Source organism: Sabethes cyaneus, chromosome 2 (genome assembly GCF_943734655.1).
Source record: "Sabethes cyaneus chromosome 2, idSabCyanKW18_F2, whole genome shotgun sequence".
Classification (NCBI taxonomy): Eukaryota; Metazoa; Arthropoda; class Insecta; order Diptera; family Culicidae; genus Sabethes; species Sabethes cyaneus.
Window position 1 is genome coordinate 245,849,529 of NC_071354.1, and position 21,124 is coordinate 245,870,652.

General features: G+C 41.4%; 1 protein-coding gene across 1 annotated transcript in view; it reads left to right on the plus strand.

Moving 5' to 3' along the window:
* The window catches only part of LOC128734554 (alpha-tubulin N-acetyltransferase), a 47,071-nt gene extending 36,415 nt beyond the window's left edge, over nucleotides 1-10,656 (plus strand). Inside the window, exon 9 of the mRNA XM_053828811.1 lies at nucleotides 9,888-10,656. Within this exon, the coding sequence (XP_053684786.1) occupies nucleotides 9,888-10,656 (769 nt within the window). The remainder of the gene's footprint in view (nucleotides 1-9,887) is intronic.
* Nucleotides 10,657-21,124: the final 10,468 nt, after the last annotated feature.

Genomic DNA, 21,124 nt, shown 5'->3' on the forward strand with positions numbered 1-21,124 from the left:
CAGTTTTGCCTGCTAACGCTTAGGGTTTATATAGCATTACTGTTTCGTTTAAGTTCGTACCAGTTTTGTTTTTTTTAAACCTAATAAATTGCACTGATTTTTTATACAAAACAAAAAACAAATATATACAATATGAAACTAATAAGAATTGTGTTTCTGTTAAATCTGGCATTTGGCTTTTGCTGTTTGTTTGTATAATGAATTGTATCAAGTTTGTTAGTTTTCGTGCTCCAAGCTTTTTGTACTTTTGCAGTTTGATATATCACGGTTTAATTTTTACGAAATATCAATTAATTGTTTCCTTCCAACATGTGTTAATCTGTGATTCAGAAAGTAACACACTTACAAAATTTTTTTAGCGAAAATGAAAACATGAATGATTATATTTTGAAAGTAACTTGTAAACCTAAAAAGTAATCATAGTACTTTCTTTTCGTTTATACAAATGACAGTCTTTCTACAAATAAAGAACGTTACCCAACGCAGTTTGCCTGTCTCCTGGGACAGATTTTGAGAAATTCAACGCTGCAGTGATATCCTGATCATCACTTGTAATAAAACTGTAGATATACTTACTTACTTACTTAGGTGGCTTGCCGTCCTAAGACAAAGCCTGTTGAACAAAATTTCTCCATGTAACTCGGTTGATGGCTACCGTTCTTCAATTCCTCGGACACCGAGTACTCTCCGCCAGATCTCGCTCCACCTGGTCTAACCATCTTGCTCGCTGCGCTCCTGGTCGTCTTGTTCCTACCGGATTTGAGGCGAACACCATCTTTGCAGGGCAGTTGTCCGGCATTCTTGCAACATGCCCTGCCCATCGCATCCGTCCAGCTTTAGCCACCTTCTGGATGCTGGGTTCGCCATAGAGCTGTGCGAGTTCATGGTTCATCCTCCGCCTCCATACTCCGTTCTCCTGTACGCCGCCGAAGATCGTTCTTAGCACTCGTCGTTCGAAAACTCCGAGCACTCGCAGGTCCTCCTCGAGCATTGTCCATGTTTCATGCCCGTAGAGAACAACCGGTCTAATAAGCGTCTTGTACAGGGTGCACTTTGTACGGGGACTTAGTCTGCTCGACCGCAATTGCTTGTGGAGCCCATAGTAAGCACGACTTCCGCTGATAATACGCCTCCGAATCTCACGGCTGGTATCATTGTCCGCCGTTACCAGTGAGCCAAGGTAGACAAATTCATCGACTACCTCAAACTCATCGCCGTCGATCAATATACTACTGCCCAAGCGGTGTCGTTCATCCTCGGTTCCGCTGGCCAGCATGTACTTTGTTTTAGACGTATTTACCTTTAACCCAATCTTTTCTGCTTCGCGCTTTAGTCTGGTGTACTGTTCAGCCACCGCCACAGATGTTCTGCCGATAATATCCATGTCATCGGCAAAGCAGACGAATTGACTAGATTTGTTGAATATCGTGCCCCGCGTGTTGATATCCGCTCAATTCATAACACCTTGTAGCGCTATGTTGAACAGCAGGCATGAAAGACCATCACCTTGACGAAGCCCTCTGTGTGATTCGAATGAACTTGACAATCCACCCGAAATCCGAACACAGCACTGCGTACCATCCATCGTAGATTTAATCAGTTTGATGAGCTTCCTGGGGAAGCTGTTCTCGTCCATGATTTTCCATAGCTCTTTCCGGTCGATGGTATCATATGCGGCTTTGAAGTCAACGAATAAATGATGCGTGGGAACTCTGTATTCACGGCCCTTTTGGAGGATTTGCCGCAGTGTAAATATTTGATCCGTTGTAGACCGACCTTCGACGAAGCCGGCTTGATAAGTTCCCACAAATCTATTCGCAATTGGTGATAGACGGCGGAAAATGATTTGGGACAGCACTTTATAAGCGGCATTGAGAACGGTGATCGCTCGATAGTTCTCACAGTCCAACTTGTCGCCCTTTTTGTAGATCGGGCAGATAACCCCATCTTTCCACTCCTCCGGTAGCTGTTCCGTATCCCAAATTCTAACAATTAGTCGGTGTAGACAAACGGCCAGCTTTTCTGGTCCCATTTTAATAAGCTCCGCTCCGATGCCATCTTTTCCAGCTGACTTGTTGTTCTTTAGCTGCATGATGGCCTCCTTAACTTCGCCTATCGTTGGGGCTGGCACCTCTTCCCCGTTTGCTGCACCGTCGAAATCGCTTTCGCTATACAAATGACAGTCTTTTTACAAATAAAGAACGTTACCCAACGCAGTTTGCCTGTCTCCTGGGACAGATTTTGAGAAATTCAACGCTGCAGTGATATCCTGATCATCACTTGTAATAAAACTGTAGATATGCTGATTGCTACTCAAAATTATATTTTTTTGTTTTCATGTGATCATATTTTATGGGTCTGTTTTATATTAAAAAAAACATATATATAAAAGCAAGGTAAACAACAGTTGACTGTACAAAAAGCAAAGTGTGTTGTAAGAATATCGAAGAAAAGATGGGTAGAGATAATGTACAGCATAAGTCAGACATTGGACAAAAGCGTGGAGAATATAAACAGCCTGGTGCTGGTATAAATTCACACGCTAATATATGATATAACAGGGCATCTGCAATTGTTGCCAGAAAACTCAGATATTTTTCACAAAATTAAGACGTTGAACACGGATTTTTACAAGAACGAGTGACCCCGGAAGTGAATTTTGCCACTGCTCTACGGTTGATTCCGATGATATCGACGTCATCGACAAAACCAAGAAGTATGTGAGAATTCATCATGGTAGTTCCGTTCCTCTCCACATTTGCTCTTCGTATTGCACTTTTCAAGGCAACGTTCAATAGCAGGTTAGACAGTGCATCCCTTGTTTCGGTCCATACAATGTCACCTGCTATTCTCAGTTATTTCAGACGCAGCCAGAAGAATCGGCTCAACTAGTTTCGTCGGAAAACCATATTCTAGCATTATCTGCTATAGATAATTTCGTTTCACTGAATCGTACGCCGCCTCAAAATCCACAAATACACTCTCTCGAAAATCAGCTTAGTAATCGCCGACGAAGGACTCCGTTAACGGTCTCAATCTTCAAAACAGTATACTCTCGCACTCTCACCCGTGTATAGAATCGAGGGCGTAAGACGAAGAAGAAAAGAAAAAGAAATAAAAAATCTGAATCCCATGTGCCGCTAGCCCTCACGGGCAACTGGCTGAGCACGAGCTATGCCTCCTGCAGAAAGACGTTACGAAACTGTACGTTCGTGAGTGTGTAAGTAACAGAATGCCGGCACGCAGCAACGGTGACTGTTTATCGTACGCTTGCGTCAGTGGGGTACGCGTTGGAGCATCGTTTGCTTCACGCTCGATTTGCAACATTGGTCCCATGGATTGGGCCCAATTATGTAAGTCATGTCGAGCAATGAGACTCGAGTCGTCGAGTGTCGAGTACGGGGAGAGCGGACAGCATAGCGGCTCGGTACATGACAAGCATTGCGTGAACGATTTAAAGCTTGTAAACGATTCGTACTCCAGGGAGGTGAAGAACGTTGCTTGACAAAAGGCAAATTAAACTAAAGCCACTGGTTAAAAGCGTTACAGAATAAATTGGCCATATCATTCACTAGGCTCATTTCAAGAAGATTCTTCCAATCATAGTTTAGTAAATATTCAGAGAGCAGTCGTCGTCGTCGTCGTACTTTTAGAGATGAATCATTCATTTGAAGCGGGCAACAAAATCAACAACGGGGGATGATGAGAGTCATCAGCAAGTAATGGTGCAACGCACTCCTCAACGGATACAGCGTGGACAGCAGAATGAAAAACTAAATTAAGCTAGCACCCTTCCGAGATGATTACGTTTCAAGTTGGCTTGTTGGAGGTCAACGTCAATACAAGGCACTGCGGAATCGCGCTAACACGAAAATTACTCGAGCCAAGCAGGAGTATCTGAATCGTTTTTTGAACTGCAGCACTCCGTCGAAAACCTTATGGCAACGTTTAAAGAGTCTTGGAGTCGGTAAGGTCAAGGACTCTGGGTCATGTGATTTCGATTCAGATGATGTAAATCGTGCTTTCTCAGCCAACTTTACAAACAGTTCCCGCCGGGGAGAAATACCCGTAAGCTCCGAATTAGGATCACCATACAGTTTCTGTTTTTAACCAGTGCACGACTGGGAAGTCGTCAACGCCATCTGTGACATCAAGTGGAACGCCGTCGGAATGAACGGCTTGCCCATTAAATTTGTGAAGATCATCCTACCGCTAGTCGTGCTGACTCTTGGAAACACGCAAAAGTTTTACCATTGAAGAAAAAGGCTCGTTTGAACGACATCAGTAATCTTCGACCTATCAGCATACTTTGTGCGTTGTCGAAGGCTTTTGAGAAGCTTCTTAAACAGCAAATGACGTTCTACATAGAAGGTAATGGCTTGCTAACGGACTATCAGGCTGGCTTCCGTCGGGGACATAGCATCCAAACCGCAGCTCTTCGAGTGTATGACGATTTAGCATCCATTGTCGATAAAAAAGGTTCCGGTATATTGCTAGCTGCTCGATTTCTCAAAGGCCTTTGATACAATTCCGCACAGTAAGCTACTGACCAAGCTGAGTGCTCAGTTCAACTTTTCCTCCGCTGCACAATAGTCGGAAAATTGCGATTTTTGGCCAAAATTATTTTTCAATTTCAAATTGATTCTAGATTATATTTGTTACAAAAGAGATAATTTAAACTTATAAGAACTCATATTTAGGGTGATTTGGGGAAAAATGATCAAATGTTTTCGATATAAATATTGGCTTGACAAAAAAAATTTTTTTTTTCTCGCGGGGATTCTCCCATTCTCTCATTGAAACTCTCTTCAGGTACTAAATAAATTTAGTAACAAAGATAATCAAATTTGTTGAAAGAGTACTTAAAATTTTAAAGATTTGCTAAAAATATGACAATTTTAAAATTGTTTTTTTTTCGGAAAACGTCAAATTATAGCAAACTTTTAATTCATGTTTTGATAAAACATACTTCGAGCTTTCAGACGCACTTTAAGAAACTGCGGCGACAAGAGGCGACAAGAGTTGTTTTTTTGATTAAAGTTTATGAGAATTTCATTTTTATTATAAGTAGCCTATGGCGCTCCTCATTGAGTTTAAATTTGTTTTCATTTCAGTTTTTAATAGGCCAAGATATCAGTTTTAAAATGATATATAACAATAATATTTACTTCCGCGATAACTATTTAATTTTTTGACTTTTTTAAAATGATTTATTTTTCAAACTTTTGAAATGGGCAACTTTGACGGCTTATTTCTACATGATATTTTTTTTCTATCAAAATTTAATTCGCGAATCATAAAAATATAGATAATTTACTACAAAACCGCGTTTAAACATGTGCTAAAATGTGAAATTTAACATTCGGCAATTTTGGCCGCTACTTTATATGGGGCCCTTCTTATGTGCGCTGCCGTGAGTCTGATGAAATCGTACTTGCTTGGAAGACAACAGACAGTTTTCTGTGGTGATCGCTGCTCACGTAGCATGGAAGTGCCGTCTGGCGTTCCTCAAGGCTCAGTGCTTGGCCCATTACTTTTTTGCTGCCATATAAATGATCTGCCAACGGTGATAAAGTACTGTTTTATTCAAATGTATGCCGACGATGTGCAGCTCTATGTCGGTAAGCTTGGCCCTTGTTCGCGCGAATTAGTCAGAATGGTGAATGCTGATCTGGAACTAGTTGCGGATTGGTCACGACGAAATGAACTTCTTGTGAATCCAGCCAAGAGTAAAGCTCTATTCATCGCAAGTCGACGTCGTAGACTCGGAGGTACCGATTTGTCAGCACCTGCACTTGTACTGGATGGTCAAAGCATCGAATGGTGAGAAAGTGCCAGCAACCTAGGTTTTATCTTCCAAAATGATTTGCAGTGGGATGGCCTGATAGCGCAGCAATGCGGAAAGATTTACTCTAGTCTACGAACGTTGTATTGCTGCACACCCTCTGCACCGACTGCCACCAAACTGAATCTGTTCAAATCCCTGATCCTGCCGCATTTCCTGTTTGGCGATGTTCTGCACATTCGTCCCAGGGCAAGCTCCTTAAATCGTCTGCGTGTCGCATTAAACTGTTGCGTGAGATTTGTGTACGGATTGATCCGCTATGACCATGTGAGTCACCTTCAGCAGAACCTCATTGGGTGCCCTTTACAATGCTTTTATGCTTATCGGTCATGCGTTTTCCTAAGGAATCTGTTAAAAACACAGTCTCCTAGTACTCTACATCGGAGGCTTATCCAAACCCGTGGACGCCGTTTGCAGAGTTTGGTAGTTCCAGCCAATAACACGACAATCTACGCAAATTCATTGTTTGTTCGAGGCGTGGTAAATTGGAATTCGTTACCGCCCGCTGTTAAACGTTCATCGTCGGAAGCAAATTTCAAGAGAGGCTGCATCGACTTTTTCGGCAAATGAGTACAGCATCATTTGAGGGGGATTTTCGCACAACTCTCGAATAAAGGAAAGTGTGACTCGATAACAACGGGATCTTGACTTTTGTCGGGAGGAATGTACACAGCGCCAGGCAGCGTCAAACAGTTCAATTTGCACCAATTCACAAATGTGTCTAAAAGTATTCGAAAACGACCACAATCATCAACATGAAAACGACCACAATCATCATCATGAGCGATGCAGCGAATCGTCACGTATATTTTAAAATCATTAGCATATGCCAACTTGCAACCAGTGCCAACAACAGAGGCAAATAAATAAAAGTGGTCCCGAGTTGCTGCCTTGGGGTAAACCAGATTTATTTGTGAATAAGAGCTTTGACCCAACTTTCACTTGCAGAACCCGGTCGGACCAATACGAGCGTAGTAATGTGACAAACTCTGGTGAAACGCCTAACCGTAAGATTTTTTCGAGCAGTATGCGGTGATTGATGCAGTCAAATTCGGCTTTTGAATCGCTGTATATCACATCTACTTGTACCTTACGTTCCAACTCCCTTGTATCTCTAATTTGAGGTGAAGTCTAAGAGATTCGTTGTCACGGAGAGGCCTGTCATGAACCCACGTTGATCTGACGAAATATAGTGTCTAGAGGGTTAAGCTAATGCGGCACTGATAATTATTTCGAATAATTTGGAGGCAGCAGATAAACTTGTAATACCACGGTCATATCTTAGGCTTCGGCGATCTTGAAATAGGACTTGAAATTTTTTATTCTTTTGTTCGGGTTATCCAACGCTTAATAGCGTGTAAAACTCTATGCGCGGCCTTTTTGGGTTGTCATCGTCAGAGTGTCACAGAAACCACAAATGGCAGTTCTACTTGATGAGATTGGCAATGTCGCCCTCTAAAATACCCCAAGCATAGCCAACACGCCAAACTTACTCTAAGATCCCTCTGCCTAAGGCCGGGATGTCATATTTTAAATGTGATAACGATGATGATGAGAGAAAAAATGGAAGATAGATCGAATTTGTAAATATGCTTTGCCCTGGATATCTGGAAATCTCGTCAGCCCCGCTTAACACCGTTCGTGATCAACCGCGCACCCGACATCAATTTCCAACACAAACCACCACAAATGAGCCAATGGGCAAACAAAATTCGTACGATCAGTGGTTTTTAACTTATCAACAACATTCTTCATCTTCCAACTCCTTGGGATTTATGCACTGTCCCAAGATAGGCCTACAAAGTAAATTGTGTGCAGCACGACCCGGGCGTTCGCGGTTGTCGACAGAAGCTTTAAACCATAGAGTCGCACCCGTCTCCAGAGCTCCAGACTCCCGAGACTAAACAGCTAGTATGCAGTATTTGTACCAGGAGTCCGTCTCAAAACACAAAAAACCGACCCGTACCCAGTGCTCCGCTATCCTAGCAGCTTGCATAGATATATGTTCGCAACTTCATAATACGGCCGAATGACCAATCATGTCAACATGTCTGAATTTAAAAAATTGGCGAAAATGTTTGATATTTTGCTCCTAAATGCCTTTCTTCAGCTACCTTTAGTTCTTCTCATCCTCACTCTAGTTAGCTTTACCTGAATTTTTGCACAAAAAATGATTTCGGTGTTGAAGTCTAATATTCTTCACAATAGCAGCAATAAATCTGATTGATCAGGGTGTTACCGATTTAATAGCTCTATAAAAACTAACGCATTTAGCCGTAATAAGATAAATTTTGATTGGTGCGCCATATTGTATTGTTACGCCACACGTATGGTAAGTTTATAAACGACGTGGTGCAGCCAACAAGTTTTATCGTGGTAATATAAACAATCACAATATATTTGATTTATTAACAGTTTTATTATGGTTTTATGGCTAGCTATGAGTGTGTTTTGATTCATTTTTAATGTGATTTTAACCAATTGGACATTCACCACGCGCTCATTGGTTTTGTATCAAACACTGATAGCACCGAGATTAACCGTTGTGGGTCATGGAAAAGGTCTTTTCAAAAACTAGCTTTTTAAGCTGCGCGGTAAGGGCTCACCTCAACTGTACCAAAACGAGGCTGGCAGAATACTTTACTTTGTTGCCTTGCTAAAGTCTTCGAAACAGTCGTCCACCGTTTCCTGAGCAATGCTGCAAAACCTTTGATCAGCGAGTTTCAGCATGGTTTTGTCGAACGTCGTTCTACAACAACAAACCTAATGGCTTATACCATCAAATTGTTCCCTGCAGTCGAATGCCGTCGCCAAGTAGATTCGATTTACGCAGATTTTTCGAAGGCGTTCGACATTGTTCCGCACACGTTTGTAATCGACAAACTTGCCCATCTTGGTTTCCCGAGTTGGATAGTTGAGTGGTTGGAATCATACCTCACCGGACGTTTTTGTTCAGGTTGACCACTTCAGGAGTTCCTCAAGGGAGTGTACTGGGCCCGCTTGTTTTTATTCTGTACTTAAACGACCTCGCATATCGGGTATCATCCGGAAAACCCTTCTTCGCTGACGACCTCAAAATCTTTCGGGTGATATCAGCCGCCCAAGATTGCGCCGCCTTGCAAAGCGACATCGATCAACTCTTGTTGTGGTGTGACGAAATTAGAACGAGCTCAAAAGTGTGCTTGCATTCGTGCTTTTAACATTGTCTACGATCAGTTTGACTTTCATGTTAGTAAGAACGATTTTGTAAATAGCATTAAGGATTTAACTTAGGCAACAGTCTGTACGAGTATTTTCGAAGACAAAGAATCAATAAATAAATAAATATATGTAGAACCCTAATCATCCTGCTGCAGTGAGCTGGACCGTGGCCAGAATGATTTCTGATAATATAATATATACGGTAATATACCGTAACCCCTTTCAAGCTGTTTTTACGGCACAATACATCAAGATTACGGAAATAAGGTATATTGACTAAACTATCAGGGATAACTTTAAAACTAATTAACAATAAAATATTGAAACGATATACCTACCAATGTAAAAAACCATTACTCAAAATGATCATTAACTGAAATTTTGTATAGCAGCAAGCATATTTACAGTTTCATTAAAATGAAAAGCATGGCTTATTTAACTGTATCACCAATTATACATATAGCGGCGATTGCATTAAATAACATTTATGATTTTTTCATTATTATCGCATTTTTTTGGCGTGTTCATACTGAATGCTTCCACACTGTTTATCGCTTCAAATTTTAGTTTCGTAAACAGATTTATTTTTTGAACTCAAACTATTTTAATTTTTCTTCCAAATATATTATTGAGTTTCTCACACGTCACATGCCACTTTATGACACCGACAATCTAAATTAAGTAGAAGCTTTGGTTTGGTAGCCGTAGTTTGACCTCACAGCTTCCATACCGATTTCATAACACAAAGCGACTGCCAGTTGCGAACGTAGTCTAACAACCAACCTAGATCTGGGTACAAAAAGCAAAACAATGTGTTTGTGTGATTGATTGTGCATTGCAGCTCTACTTCTCCCACTAACAACCATCATGCGCCTCCATCCGCTTCCGCTAACAATAACAATGATCACGAAAATGACCATCAGCACCATCATCATCATGATAACGGCCACCAGCAAGAGCCAGACCAGCCGGAACCGGAGGAACCGCAAGCACGCACTATTCCGCCAGCCCATGATGATGCTGCTGATGAGGTCCTATCGGCTAATCTGCAAAATTTAACCATGACGGAACCGATCGATTACGTTGACTATCATCGCCAACATCACCATCACCATCAGCATAAGCCAGGTCAGGAGGTGAAGTTTGCCGATGAGTACGGCGACATTCCCGAGCCGGTCGCTGATCCGGACCCGTACAACTTCCATCCGCATCATCTCGAGCTGACGCATCACTCGCCGGAACAGCAGCAGCAGCAAATGTTGACTAATCGTGAAAATTCTGCTTCTCCCCAATCGGTTAGCCAGCAGCAAACGCCGGAACATCCGGGCCCGAGAAAGCCCATCCGGTACACCAAGCAGCACACCGGCATGAAAAATATGTCGTTCGGTGTTGGTGCGGCCGTAACTCCGTCCGCTAAGATGGAATTCGACCAGGAAGAGAACGAAGGCTTCGGATCAGTGAAGATTAACCGACCGATCGGTAAATCGAACGCTCGAAACAGTCCCAATGATAACGATAATGAATCTGTTCATTCAAAGTGCTCCGACAGCAGCTATCTAACCGAGCATGGACATTTCGATCTCAAATTTTATCATAATAAGCTCTGGTAAAAAAGTTTCGATCCAGCCGAGAAAGAAAAAACAAATTGTACAACACGACAACGTTCGTCTTCTGCCCTTTTTAGTCATAACAGTTACAGAGAATAGGTTTAAATATTTAACTGATGAAGAGTACATACAGAATTCCATATCTAAGCACTGCGGAGCACCATTTTTTCGTAAAACTCACCCCCAGATACTGGAGGCAGCATGATCTATTTACGGAAACTTATCATGATAATAACTAATTAATCACTTCTTAATCCATGTTATTGTGTAGATGTCGCGCTTGCTATTTCAGCAGTAGATTAGCAGTTTGCCAACATTGAACTCTTTTGAACGCGCAGTTTGAGCGTGCGCACAGTTAACAAACAATAGTTGTTGTTAGGTTTTTATCCGAATGAAATTGGCCCACTATACTATATGGTTGAGCTTTTACTGGCACAAAAAGTTACCAGAATGAATGTGTGCTTCTCTCTGTTCGTTGATTGAGTATCATTGGATTTTGTTTGGTGCTTTCTGTTGAGTTTGTGTAATTTAACAAGTATTATAGACCACGCCCTATAGTTTAAGCTATACGAATAAATTCGGACAGTAAATCAGAATGCATTCCTTACAGACATTTCCAAGAGGACTATCTAGATGATTACGTCATTCATTAGGCGACGAACGAATTACTATTTCCGGTAGCGTAAAATGATTCACTATGTAACTTATGTAAAAGAAAACCTTATAAACTGAGTAAAGTGTTTTCATTGTGCTGAAAATGAGCTTCTACTGCAAAATAAAACATAATCCATATATTGAAATAAATTATGCGGGAATTAGTCAGGTGTTTGGTTTTACTATATCACAATGCAATCAATCGGTTTCAGTGGACTTGCTCTCTTACATTCAAAATCCAGGAGAAAAAAATGGGTAGCTAAATCTAAGTTTACTTTTTCTGGAAAATTCTCCCAACATTAAAAAAAAGGTGAATTGTGTTTAGTGCTTTAGAAAAACATTTTCTAAAACCGAATTTTTGAAAACACTTTTAGAGATGCCTGGACTGTTAATATCAGGAACCCTCTGAGGGTCAGAAATATTGTTATTGTTCTGTCTAATTTATGAATTCTTTTCTATTAACTGATCATCCTCCCCAATATTCGCTGTTTCAATATGATTTCGAGCAATGACCATCAAAGCTTTGGTTTGGCGTATTGATATATGACACAAACATATTTTTAATTTTTCGATTAAAATAAATTGATCTAAAGCCTAATCAGTGGGATTTTTCCTGGCACTTCCCTCTACAGGCAATTGTCGCAAACAGTGCTACGCTCTATTAGCAAAACTAGTAAGAATCTATGTGAACTAGAAAAATAACGATAAATTACAAATTTCTACTTGGCAGACATACAAACGGAAACGATTCCTCGTGCCAACTAGAACATTGAGGATAAATTATAAACGGACGGACTAAACGGAATGAAACGATTGACGAGTGAATCAAATAGGACTCCTTAATATGAACCGTAAACATCAGGGCGGTACAAATGGTCTTAAATTTGGATTTTAAATTTATTTTAATCCGGTTAATCCTCCAGATTGCTCAGCAGTTGAACAATTATGGGTCGCAATTACTACTGCTGACGGAACACTATCTATTTGTGGTATATATTCCTCCTGATCGAGTAAACGATGAAACTCTGATTGAAAAGCATGTTAATTCACTCAACTAGATTGTTTCGCAACTGGGGCCTCGAGATAAAATTATCATTTTTGGGAATTTTAGTTTAAGCCCGATTACTTGGCAGTGCAACTCTTATGGATCTTTTTTTCCGGCCACTTCTCTGTCCTCGATTGGAATAGCCCCGCAAAAACTGCTCGATACATATAGCACCGCTGGACTCAAACAGATGAGTGGAATTGTAAACGAAAATCGTTGTACGCTTGATCTCTGTTTCGCTGCCGATGAATTATGCGCGAACTGTTTGGTTATGGAGGCTCCGTCACCGCTCAAAAAGCTTTGCAGGCATCATTTTCCTTTGCTTACGCAATTGAAGAATAGCCCACAACTTCGCTTTCGGGACACCTCTGAAAGCATGTCGTACGATTTCATTAAGATAAATTTCCATGGCATGAAAGATTTTTTTACACTTGTTGATTGGGACGAGGCCCTCCGCGAAGTTGACGCCAATCTCGCAGCGTCGACTATCTCTAGCATTATCCTTTATGCTATCGACCAGTTTGTACAAACCGCGATCTGAAGCACCTTAAAATGGTGAAACGTGCTGCCCTTAGACAACACAGCAAGCATCGCACTGAAGCCAGAATTATAAGCTACTTAATGATCGCCTGTATAACGCCTACCAAAACAATGTGCAACGCAGCCTCAAGGCAAACCCCAGAAGCTTCTGGCGCCACGTGAATGAGCAACGGAAAGAATAAGGATTGCCTTCTTTAATGTCCAATGGTTTATTCGAAGCCGACTCCACTGCTGGCATAGCAGACTTGTTTCGTTCTCATTTTAGAAACGCGTTCACTAATGAACGTCTCAAACCGCAGGATGTAATTGTCGCTACCGGAAACGTTCCCCGACTTTCTGCACCCGCATTGCCGTTTGTTATCTCTGTTAACATGCTTATAACAGCTGGAAAAGTCATCTAAGGAAAACGGCCCCGACGGTATCTCGTCAGTCTTTCTGAAACGCTGCATGGAGACACTTCCGACACCTCTTGCAACAGTATTTAACTTACCCTTAGCTACAGGCGTATTCCCAAACGGCTGGACACAATCATATGTTTTTCCTTTTTTTAAAAAAGGTTGCAAACGAATCGTATCGAATTATCGAGGCATTGCTGCGTTAAGTGCCACTTCTAAACTGTTCGAGTTAATTATTCTTCAAGAGCTAGTCCAGAGATACAAACATTACATTTCGCATGACCAGCCTGACCGGATTTATACCAAAACGATCTACGTCAACCAACTTAACCTGCTTCACGTCGATTGTAATACGCCAAATAGAGACTGGCAATCAAGTGGACGTATACACAGGCTTATCCGCCGCATTTGATACTATGAATCATCAAATAGCGATAGCTAAATTTGAAAAACTGGGCATGAATGAACATTTGCCAATGATTCTGGTGATCATATTTCATCTCCGTTCTCAGTTTGGTGCGGCGTTCCACAAGGGAGTCACCTTGGGTCATTTTTATTCTTGTTATATACGAACGATGTCAATTTCATTTTGAATTACATGAAACTCTCGTATGCTGACGATTTAAAGCAACCACAAGATACACTTTTCCTCCAAAAACAGCTGGAAGTTTTCGCAGAATGGTGTCAAATAAACCGCATGTCACTTAACGTATCTAAATGCTCGATAATCTCATTTGGTCGAAAACAATCATTTTTCCATTTTAACTATGCCTTAGAGGGTGGACAGTTAAAGCGCGAATCAACCGTCAAAGACTTGAGAATCCTAATCGACACTAAACTAACCTTTAAGGCAGCAAAAATTCATCCGCTTCGCTCTACGTCATCTCAGGTGGACGGCTCCATTAAATCTGCTCAGCTATATAAGCCGATGCATGCTTATTAATTTGGAACTACTAGAGGAGAGACGAAATGTAGCAAAGGCGTGCTTTATTGGTGATCTCTTGCAAGGACACCTTGATTGTTCTGCGCTGCTCAGCTCCTTGGATATCAGCATACGTCGCCGCAATTTTCGTTCCCATTCGTTCCTCAGCATTGGTCCTGCGAGAACAAATTATGGACTTCACCAACCAATCCGTAGCATGTCTCGTGTTTTCAACAAATGTTATAACGTATTTAATTCTAATGTATCTCAACAAACTAATAAGTGTAGTTTTAAGCGTATATTATGTTAATTTATGTTACCTATGCGTGTGTACCGTTATGCATCTATAGTTATATAGCACAATCTGTCATTGGGGTGACTTTTTACCTGTTGACTAAAGCAATAAAATTAGATTGAAGAATCGTTTCAAACATTGAGCATTATATTGTATGCTAGAAGAGCACTGGGTTCAAAGTCTTGATTATTATCCCGATTGCTGTACACAGTTTACGAACTGCTCATACACATTGAAGAAATAGACCTGAATTGTTGTAAGACTGTGCACCAACTTATGGTTATAAAACCAGTGACCTTCTGGGGATTGAGTTTCCATGCTTAGTATGAAGTTAATAGATAGCTCTACCTGGAAGAAACATGAGTTCCACAGAGCTAAAGCAATTACGTTGAACTTTCCAGTTCCAAGTTGCAAAGACGATAAATGTCAGTTAAGACCTTGTAGATTCTTTTTAAATGATAAAGCGAGGGAGAGTGTCCGGTGAGGGGTCCCGTGACTGTGCGTAGTTCATTGCGCGTTAAAGTTTTTTTTAGCTACTGCATGGTCAGGGTAGATAAACTGTTTAACTAGTCTACAATCCTGCGCTTAATACCAACTGGATGCTATTTTTAGCTTGTCCCAGGTCAGTAATTCAGTCAGTCTTAGGAAATGGAGGAGGCCAGAAACAGTTCGCAGCCAATACATTGCAGAGATGATCCTGATCTTGCTATGCTGTCAACAAGCTCATTACCCTCGATTCCGCAGTGTCCCTTGAAGTTCCCCTGAAGTTGTGCTGCACTCCCAAACTTATCTACAAGTCTGGAAATTAAATAAAAAGAAAACGTATCCAATTTATTTAATTTCCAAGTCTCATATTCTACTAAGACGCTCCAAAAACTTCAGTCTTATTTACATGCGCTTTTGGTGGACTTGAGAGCCAGTAGTGCAGCCTGACTGTTCTTAAAGATACCGATTTTCACATTTTAATATTTACGTTTGAGACATAGCCTGGCACTGATGTAATATTGCATAAACTCCTGCTTGGAAAACGAGGGGACATTTACCCAGTGGAAGTGTTTCCTTTATTGAAATATTTCCAGTGGCTCATAAAACCTCAAAGTTTGATGCTCATATTGATATGTTTTGCGTCATGTCCTAAAATGGTCAGAGCAATAGATGTTACTGGTACTGATTTTACGCAAATGACCGTAGCTTAGTTGTTTCTCAACAGATTTCCGTCCTATTTTCACCAATCGACTGGGAATGAAGTCTATTTTTTTATTCTATATTAGAGAGGTTTTCAGCCTGCGGCGGAATGAAGTCTAGTTTTGGGATAAAATATGAATGTTATAAAATTACCATGACAGAAAGAGATGCAACCGATGAAAAAAATCAATTTTTGACATACCCCCTGACAACCCGGAATATCTCCGGTGTCCACTTTCTACTGCAAATTTTGAAATATTTTACAAAAATTAGAAAAATTCGATCATTTTGTCTAACCCCTGTATTTTGGGCCGAGCCTCCATCCAGTCAGAAATTGTTGTCATAGCCATTACTAGGGGTGCTCCCTTAGTACGCTAAGGTGGCCAATTTGGTACCCTTCAAGAATGTTACAACATCTTTGCAACCGTAGTGACCGCGTTCAACTTTTTTCTACAAGCATAGCATTGCCTCCTTGGCTACAATTGGTGTTGTGCGCATAGCGCTGGTCACTGACAAACGTGCCATGCATTCAACTTTATTTAGCTTGGCCTGCGCTATCATCTCGTTTCCTTTTGGCCACCATACGAGATTAAGGATTGTCTCTAAGTCAACTTTCGATAAGATGATTACAAAACTGCATTGACTTGGTGTTAGTGATAACTCCACTCTCCTATCTCACCGATCGACAGTTGGTGGTTGCCGTTGGAGGTTGTCGGTCCGACAGCTATCGAGCCACTTCCGGTATACCTCAAAGAGGCCGACTAGGACCTCTCATTTTTCTGTTTCAATTCATCGACGATGATTTGGTCATTAAGGGGAAACCGAAAGTGGCTCAAAGATGGCTGGATAAATGGCTACCATTCGAAGCATGTATTGTTTTGCGCCTTAAAAATGCATCTGTATTGGCAGAGCACGCCTTCGCCACGTAATCAGTGCTTCCAGTGCTGATATAATTTTCTAAAACTTGTAATTCAATTTATCGATCTGCTATGTATCAATAAACGCTCAGCAAAACATAATTGCTAATGGAAAATAAATTTAACTGATCATATCGTTCATTACGTGTTCATAAAAGTGACTAATGTATAATTTGGAACTAGTTAATAGATATTTGGTTGCGCACATATTTCGTTGAACTAGCGATTTCCGAAAAAGCAGCAACACAGTATGAAACTTTCGTCACATCAATGAGCTTTTAAAGAGCTTTCAACTTTCGCCGCATCGATGAGCTTAGAGTGAAATAAACAAACAAAACGCAAACGCAATGCACGCGGATTAATTAAACATCCTAGTGATCCTACGCATTATTCAGTTGCTGCTGTTAATTTTGATTGAATCAAAATGCCTTGATAAAGAAAACAAATCCTTTTCCGGGATGTTTGTAGTCAGTGCGGTTGGCTGCGGATCAGCTGTTTATGTTTGCAAGCTCCGCTATTTGACATATATTACCAATACTAATGCAAGATTCAAATAAACGTTTTGGTTTTTAACGAACACATGAGATATACAGTACAGTGTTTGTCGCACTAACACAATAACGTTAGCCAATTTCGGTTCCGCCTTAAAGGGCCACGTCTCTCGTATACAGATGATCAAAAAATGTACTACCGAAAACGTTCGACTGACGACTGCCACGCCAGTGATGCCAGATCTACGGATTTATCCGTAGTTCTACGGATATAGGAATTTTCTACGGACCTACGGACCAAGTGCTCAAATCTACGGATTTTCATAAACTTTGCGGAAAAGATTGAAAGTTTCATTTAGTGACAAAAAGTACGAGTACGCTACATGCAATGAATAATATCCCGAAAAGCATAACTGTATTCTTTCTGAGAAAAGCAGCGAATAGAATACTTTTCTTTAATGAGAAGTGTATTAAAAATGGAAGATCTACTTTATTGCTATTTACATTTCTATTTTTTCCCATATGCTGGTAGTTTCGTAATATGATTTCTGTAGTGCGATAGAACCACAATAGAACTTCAAAATCATGCGAATAAGGTTGTTCTTTATAATCAAGTGGATGGAATTCTTGCTCTTTTTACGCTACAAATAAAAACTCTTGAACATTTAACCCGTCAGAAACCGACGAAAAGATGACTATAATAAATAGAAAAGACAACGAAGAGACAGCGAAAGACAGCAGAATGTTAACGAAAATGTGAATAAAAGTCAATGGAACTGTGATGAAAAGATGGCAAAAATACGACAAAAAGACAACAAAAAAATTGGAAAGAGACTAAAAACAGACAATAAAACATGCAAAAAATACTTCGAAAGGATGGTGAATATACCTTATCAAAAAGACGACGAAAGAACAACGACTAGACAACAAAAAGACAAGACACTTTTGTTGTCTTGGCAACAAACAGGACGAAAGATGATAAAAAGATGACAATGAAAACGAAGAAAAGGCGGCAAAATGTCCTAAAACAAAAATACGATGGAAAGATGGCAAAAAGACCATGAAAAGACAATAAAAATATAACAGAGAAATGGCAATGAGATGACGAAAAAGGCAATAAATAGAATACAAAAAGCCTGAATGGTTCCGAAAAAACAACAATAATATGACGAACAGATAATGCAAGGTGACGAAAAGATGATGAAACGACAGCAACTAATCGACGAATAGGTAGTGAAATGCCTGCGAAAAGATATAACGAAGAAGTGAAGACAAGTAAGCGAAAAGTCGAAAGACGACAAAAATACGGTTAACAGACGCCAAAAAACGTTACAAACAGCGACAAAAATGCCAAAAAAAGCCATACTAAACGATGAAAGGACTGTAAATAGATGTTGTCTTTGGTTAAAGCTATTGTAGAAACAATTAAAAGTCAGCAAAACAGTGACAGGCTATGCTTGCTACGCCGAGGATTCGGGTTCAAATTCTAGTCCCACAGAAACCACGAATGACCCAAGCTGTTCAAGTGATTATAATCACATTAAAACAAACAAAAAACGACAAGAAGATGGCAGGAACGTCGAAAAACTTGACGGTGTACACTTAGCAAAACAAAAAAAAACGAAAAACTAAAGAGAAAATACAAAATAACCAAACGACGAAAAATGAAAAAATTCAGGAAAACAAAGGCAAAAGATTCGATCCAATATTATTTCTTTCAGCAGCGGTTTTGGAAATGGTAAATAGTTCAATTCGGCTGGTAAATTGCTGGGTAATGCGTAACATCGGAACCTCACGTTCCTGCAGTTATAAAACAGACCCCACAGGGGTCATTAGCCTCTTATCCAGCAACTCCTGTCCCTACCTCCTCGTGGTAACAGCCGAAATACGAGCAACCTTGGTGGAAGCTAAGGTCGTATACCGACAGGGAAGGGGGCATCTGCTGAGTGTTGGCAAAAGGAGCGGCTCACGACGGTGATCCCACTGCACGGTGAATCGCCGTTTCCGTACCAGGTATGCGGCTGTATCCCAGGTTAGGGGCGGCATACAACAGCGACTGACCCGGAGCGGGCTGCTGACTTATGAAACGCTGTGTCTCGCCAGTTATACCCAAGGCAGCAGCCCTGTCCGCGAGACTAGGCATCGCAGCCCCAGTAAGGCGGTATGCTTAAAAAACTTTCACTAGGAGAAATTCAGGAAAGGAACTACAACCGGATAATCGGCATGGATCCAGGCAAAAGAAAAAGGACAACGATTATTGGAAACTTGGTACTTAGAATGTCAGCACTCTACTTGAACCGGCTCGCGCGGGTATCCTGACAAGAGAGCTGCAGAAGCTGAAGGTCGAGGTTGCAGCCATCCAGGATGTGCGATGACCGAAGACGGGAAAACGCGAATTCCGCGCAGTTGGTCCTATTGCGAGCACGACATTCAAGTATCGCATAAGGGCGCGGTGAACGACAAACCCGATGACGCAAAAGAGGCGTTCTATGATCTTCTTGACAGGACATATGGAGAGTGCCCAAGACATGACATAAAGAGGGTCATCGAGGATACAAAGGCGCAGGTCGGACGTGAAGAGTTCTTTCGTCCCATTATTGGTAGAGAAAGCCTCCTACCACAAACGACAATAACCTGGGGCTAATCAACTTCGATGCAGCCAGAGGAATGGTTATCTGTAGTACCCATTTTGCACGATGGAACATTCAGAAGCACACCTGGATGGATGAGAGAACATCCACGACGCGATCAGTACTACAACGTGGGAGTGTTGGGTACCAGTGCTGCAGCCACTTCCAGTGGGTAGTTTTAGCGAGTGACTGATGCGAAGGATCGGGCCAATAGTCACATATTGGCTCCAACTGTGACACGCCAGAGCAGAGGGATACCAAGATGCTAGAGCTGCCGAAAAGAGACTTCACCGTCGTAAGAAACGTCAGTACTGGGATCGCGTTCTTGCGGAGGCGGAGAAGCTTCTTTAATCAACGGAATCAGGAACCGGAACGAGCCAACTCCTGTTATGTGCAACGACAAGGAGAGGAACCTGACTACTGAAAGATCGGAGGTGGCTAGGCGTTAGAAACAGGATAACGATTGAAGATGATGGACAAGCTGTCGATCCACAACAGCTGTGGATTTGCACGAGGTTAGGAAAGCAGCGAGCAGCTGTATTGTGCAATTCATCAGGTTGTACTAAAGGTGTGGACTGAGGAGGAACTACCTACGGACTGGTGGGAAGATCTCACATGCCCTATTTACAAAAAGGGCTGCAGGACGGACCAAATGTTCACCTTGCGACAGATCCTCGATAAATTCCAGAAATTTAACTTGCAGACTCACCATTTGTTTGTAGACTTCAAGGCGGCGTACGATTCAGTTAAACGAATCGGGCTGTGACAGATACGGCTGATACGTGCTACCCGTGATGTCTCAAAATCAAGCGTTAGGATAGCGGGTGAGACATCAGACTCGTTTGTGACGTTAGATGATTTGAAGCAAGGTGACGGACCATCGAATTTGCTGTTCAACATTGCATGCGTATACGCATCTTAAGGAGGAGCTGCAAGGACAGGGCTTATCATAAATTCTGCCAAAACAAAGTATATGGTGGCTGGTAGAGAGCGTGGCAGCCTTTCGGGTGTTGGAACATATTAGACATATTAGTTGGCATATTAGACGAAGGATTGTGGCGCAGGCATGAAATATACTAAGTATACAAAGATGCGGACATTGTGCAGCGATTAAAATACCGCAGGCTACACTGGGCTGGCCACGTAGTAAGGATGCCGGATGAGAGACCTGCGAAAACAATATTTAGCAGAGAACCCGACAGAGGCCGACGACTTCGAGGCAGACTCCGTACTCGTTGGATGAGCGCTGTTGACGAGGATGCTAGAACAGCGGGTGTTAGGGGCGACTGGAGAGTGGCAGCCCAAGACCGAGTAATGTGGGACGGCATGGATTCGATAAGCTGATTGTCGCCGAAAAGTAAAGTAAAAGTAAATGGCTCAATTCAAAATTGCATTTA